This window comes from Ursus maritimus, unplaced genomic scaffold (assembly GCF_017311325.1).
Source record: "Ursus maritimus isolate PB19 unplaced genomic scaffold, ASM1731132v1 scaffold_6, whole genome shotgun sequence".
In the NCBI taxonomy this organism is placed as follows: domain Eukaryota; kingdom Metazoa; phylum Chordata; class Mammalia; order Carnivora; family Ursidae; genus Ursus; species Ursus maritimus.
The window spans coordinates 77,106,998-77,112,215 of record NW_024426774.1 but is presented as its reverse complement, the minus strand read 5'-3'; the positions used below and the strand labels follow the sequence as shown (position 1 = coordinate 77,112,215).

Below are 5,218 nucleotides of genomic sequence, written 5' to 3'. Positions count from 1 at the left end.
CTGATTTTCCTGAGGCTCTCAGGGGCCTGGACAATGGGCTGAGGCATGGTCTCTCCCTACAAAGTGACCACCAGGGCTAAGAAGGTGGGCATCCTCCCTCTAGAGACCAACATTGGGCCTAGGACTCGGTCTTATTTAATGGGACACCTGGATAGAGTGATATCATAAGGCTTCTTTTCATAGGACACCAGGCTAAAAATAGCCCAGCACTGTACATAGGGAGGACCAGTTGTCACCGTGTGGAAGCTGAAGCTTAGATCACAGTCTGCTTTCCTCTCTGGATTTACTGGCATTGGTGGTGCATCACTGGTCACTGCTGTGGGGGAAAGGAGTGAGGCGATGTCTGAGATTGCAGTCTGTCTCCATCTTCCCATCATCAGAGACTGGCTTGGCAAAGGAAGAGTTTTTAGCTCAAGCCGTGTTCCCTAGAAGTAGTGGCCCTCTTTGTCCACCCCTCGCCCCCATTACCATCGTCTTCCAGGCTGGCCTGTGGCAGTCCTGGGCTGAGTGTATGATCCTCCATGGGGGTGGAATCAATTCTCACTGATTGAGTGAAGAGGATTCTGGGGCTTGGTTTGGGGTAGAAACAGCCATTCTTGGTCACTTCAAAATGGTGAGACTGTTCCTGCAGACTTGTACTGGAGCATTGCACACCAACGCTGTGCTCTGCTCCCGCTATTACGGAGGTGTGAGGTTGAGTCAGCATGGCCTGCGCTCCTAGGACCTGGGATGCCCCAGGAGGCCAAACCCGCCTTGTCTCCTACCTCCTGCAGGGTCCTGGACCAGTGCCTTGATCCCTCCGCCTGCAGCTGGTGCTCAGCAAAATGTCATGTGGAGTCAGGTCTGCTCAACTTATCTCTGCGGGTAAGATCTACTGAGCAGTCTTAAAATATCCTATTTGAGAGAATAAGCTTGAGAATTATTACAAGGGCGTATAAATGCTAAAAATAAAAACTAATCCTAAAGTGTGACATCTACGTTACATTTTAAAAGGAGGGCTTTTCAATTTGATGAGAAGCTTAAAAGAAGGATGTTTTAATGCAGCTTGGGTTCCTTGCCTCTATCAGTAGGGTCCCTCCTTGTGTTGCTGCCCGTCTTCTACGCCATCTACTCCTTCGAATGATCTTTGGAGGTCTGGAAGTCAAATACTCTTTACAGAGGAGGAGCCTGAGAAGGTAAAAGGCCTACGTCTCCTGGTTTCCTGAGGACTCTGGAATTGTTATACAGTAACTTGGTGTTGTAACCTCAAGTCCCTGGTCGGTGAGACAGAAGCAGCTGTCATTAGGGCAAGTTGCTCTGGTAATTTTTGTGTCATGAAAATCATTTCTGAAGTGTCATTAGAGCCAATGCTTATTGAGGGCTATGTATGACCATGCTAAGCCCTTTCATAGATGGTCTCCTTCATCATCACAATAATTATGTGAAGGTACTACTACTACCAACCGCATTTTACTGTGGAGGAGAATGAGGCACAGGAATGGGAAGTGACTGGCCCACAGTCCCCCAGCTAAAAGATGAAAGAATCAGAACATGAAGCCAGCCAGTCTCTCCCTAGCTCGGGCTCTCAGTTCTCAATAATAACAAGATATCTGGGACATGCGAAAACAATACCAAACACAGCACATTTTATCTATCTATCTATCATCTAGCTAGCTAGCTATATCTCATTATTTTAAAAATACATCTAATCCCTCCTGCAAGACTTCCCAATAAGAAATGAAAATACTGTCTCCATGCTACTTTATTTTTTATACAACTGAATAGTCTAGTGAATATAGAGCAAGAGAATTATCTTTTGTTGTTCACTGGAAGAAAGTTGATATGTGTTCAAAATAATTGCTTGGTTTCTTTATCTGATGCAGTTTCTCTTTGCCACTGAATTCTGAAAAAGAAGAGAAAAATGCACCGCTTGGATCAAATTATTATCAGAATCGAGATGAGGCTGGTGGGCATGTTATTGTGCAACATGTTTTAAAATTATGCCTCATTTTGACAAGTCATAAATGCCCCAAATTGGTACTTATTTATTTTTGCAGTATCTAATTGGGCCATTCGGGCTGTGTGAGTGCTGTGGTCTCAGGGAAACGCTTCCCCTGTTTTCACCTGGGGAGCTCTGTCTCCCTGCATCTGGACAGCTTTCTCAGGCACCCTGACCCGCCCAGGCTCTGGCTGCTGCCAGCAGTTCAGGATCAGGCTCCAGGAGGGAGGCTATGACACCTCCAAAGGACTGCCACCTCATGTCCCTGGAACCACACCATCATGAGAGACTGAAGAGGCCCAGAGCTGCCCTCATACATGGACTTCACCTCCATAGGTCTGAAGACCAAGGAATCTCCTCAGATCTAAACTCTGGGTCTCAGAACACTGTTGAATGGAGAGAAGAGCCTTGCCTGGTTGTATTCAGAAATGTTCCCACTATAAGGCACTCCTCCTCCCCTGCCAAGCCTGCACAGGTGGCTTTTCCCATCAGAAGGGTCAGGTGACAAGTCCTGAGGATCAGCTGGGCCACAGGGGGCTCTCATTCCCTCATAGCTCCTGCTGGAGACACCTGCAAGGAGCCAGCATGGGCGCAAAGGCTGCATTGTGTGCTGGGGACAGGTTCTACCGGGCTGCGGTGGGGGTCTCTGTGGCATGGAGAGCAGGGAAGGGAGGGGGTGGAGGGCCCTCAGAGGTTCCACATGGCCCCCCTCCTTTTGAGCTACCACCCCTCTGGCTGCCTCTCACTCCCCCTCAGTCAGACAACGACATTTGTTTGGAGGAGAACAGCTGCAATGGCGCTGACCTTGGACTGTCCTAGTGGGTGTTATCTTCAGTGTTTCTTCCATTCCTTGGCTGGAAAAAAAAAAAAAAAGGAGCAGCTTGCAGATACTGAGACAACACTGCCTGGAACCTGTTTCTGGGCTCCAGATTCTTCCTCAAAGGGGCCCTAAGGCCTCGTTCTCCCAGCCGGGATGTCAGCAGCCTCCTTGGGAGCTCACCTAGGAAGCCCTCGCCCAGGGCTAGTATGTAGGCCCCCTGTGGCAGTGCTCCAGGACCCTTGCTGCCCCCTACCCCACCCCTCCACCCTCCAACCTCTATTTATGTGGCAGGACGGTCTTCAAACCATTTATCACAGGACTCTTCACCCTAAGGACATCGTGAACACCCAGTGTTTCTCAGAGTACTTTCTAGAGAACACCACTAATAGGTCATACGGGCAGCATGGTGGTAGAAGAACTTCCATGATGAAACACGGTGGGAACTACATAAGAAAGCTGAGAAGAACAAGTTGTTTCCTGTAAGACATGCTGGTGTGCACTGTGAACTTTTGAGAGTGTTGGGTGCAGTGTTTCCCAAGCTTGTGTGATCTCTGCAGAGTAACCTCTTAGCACCAATGACTCACAGAACACAGTTTGAGGGGCAGGAGTCTGTCGGATTTGAAGTCTGATTTTTTGGATGCAAACACTCAAGGAACTAGGGGATGAAGCATAGCTAGTGAGTGGTGGATCACAAATTAAGACAGTTTCTGATTCTGTGACCTTTGCAAGAATCTTGGAGACCCCAGGGAAGGAGGAGGGGATGGCGCCTATACTATTTGGGGGCATGTATCCTGAACCTTCATGCTCAGGAACACAGACGCCAATTCTGGTTGGCCCCCATGTCTGTCCATCAGCAGNTGCTTCCCATCCATGCTCTTAGGGCTCTGGTTCTCTCAGCCTATGCCCTTTTGCACCCTTTCTTTTATAAACATCAGGTTTCTAGGAGGCGACTTTGAAAGTCACCCCTAAGGAAAGGGTGCGAGAGTCCCCATAATTATTCACCAGCTTGCCATGGGGTGCTGGGCTGTGCTCATTCTGGTGGAATTCACAATTGCATGGCAGGAGAGAACTGGGGTTAAAAACAGAGAAAAAGAAATGCTATACCCTGAAAAGGAAGAATGGTCGTCCCCGGGGGGCAGTGTGATCCTGAAACAAAAACACAAGCCATTACGCAACCACTTTGTGCCAAAGGTCTTCTGAAGATGTCTATGACCTGCAGTTTTCAAAGTGTGGTCCCCAGACCAAAAGCATCAATGACAACTGAGACTTGGCTAAAAATACAAATTCTCAGGTCCCTACTGACTACCTGGAGTGGGGGCCCAGCCATCTGAATTTTAACCAAGTCCCGAGGTATCGATGACACATGGCCAACTTGGAGACTCGCTGGTGTATGGGGCTTATGCACTCGCAGCACCTCCCCCAGGTTTGCACAACTGCCATGTAGGCCCCTGAGCCACATGAGGCTAATCCTTAGGAACGGATGGCTCCGGGTGACTCATCACAAGGCTGGCGATGAAATAGAAACAGCCGGAAGTACTGCCCTGTGAGTCCCTTCTGCCCCGGGGACAAGCTCGGGAAAACCTGAAATCCAGTGCTCGGCCTCAGAGATTTTCAGGGGCATACTGCGGGACCAGTTCTTTCCAGAAGTGATCTAAAGGGGCGACAAGATTGCCCAGCTCCAAGCACTTCTCTTGTATATTTCGGGAGTTGGGTTCTCCCCAAGGCTTCCATACCTTCTTGGTGAAATTCACCACGGCAGTCCCCGGATCCTGTGAGGCAACAAGGCACAGGTTTATGTCACAGGAACCGCATCCCCCAGGTTTGCAGTCATTCCACTGTGATCCTATGCCTCCCTGGCTCCATGGTCAAGTACCAGAAATCAGGTGCAAAAAAGCAGTTCAGGGGAAAGGCTAACCATGTAGCCAATTATAATTTCCTATTCCGGAAGACAGGCATGGTTGCTTGATTGAGGTACCATTTGTGAACAGGACAATGTTAAATCGGCTTGCTCTTCCCAACGGCGTCAACTTGAAATTGACCCCCCCACCACCACCAAGAGTTTGCCCTGGCAGCTTCCTCAGCTTGACTTTGTGGGTCTGGCCTAACAACGGATCAGACTCAATCTGGAAGGCTGTGGGGAGCAGCTGGATCAGACAGGACACACGGCTGCCTGTGCTTAAGACGACCGACCCGTTTTCCAGGAACTGAGCAGCTTCCTGGGGGTCTTGGGATTTTCAGAGCTAAAAGCAAGAATGTCCTGGGCAAACTGGGATGAGTTGTCAGCATTCGAAAGAAATTTTCTTTCTTTCTTTCTTTCTTTCTTTCTTTCTTTCTTTCTTTCTTTCTTTCTTTTCTTTTCTTTTCTTTTCTTTTCTTTTTTTCTTCCTTCCTTCCTTCCTTCCTTCCTTCCTTCCTTCCTT

The 5,218-nt window shown here is 48.8% G+C and overlaps 1 protein-coding gene across 6 annotated transcripts in view; it reads right to left on the bottom strand.

Annotated features, from left to right (window-relative positions):
- Positions 1-1,723: 1,723 nt before the first annotated feature.
- NMS (neuromedin S) overlaps positions 1,724-5,218 on the bottom strand; it is a 15,457-nt gene continuing 11,962 nt past the window's right edge. For 4 of the 6 annotated variants that reach the window (XM_008699753.2, XM_008699758.2, XM_008699756.2 and 1 more), the window contains exons 8-11: positions 4,532-4,567; positions 3,903-3,944; positions 2,783-2,832; positions 1,724-1,882 (exon numbers count right to left, since the gene is read on the bottom strand). In XM_008699753.2, coding sequence (XP_008697975.1) covers positions 2,794-2,832; positions 3,903-3,944; positions 4,532-4,567 — 117 coding nt within the window. In that variant the 3' untranslated portion in view covers positions 1,724-1,882; positions 2,783-2,793. The remainder of the gene's footprint in view (positions 1,883-2,782; positions 2,833-3,902; positions 3,945-4,531; positions 4,568-5,218) is intronic. The other 2 variants (XM_040623581.1, XM_040623582.1) reach the window with 2 other exon arrangements.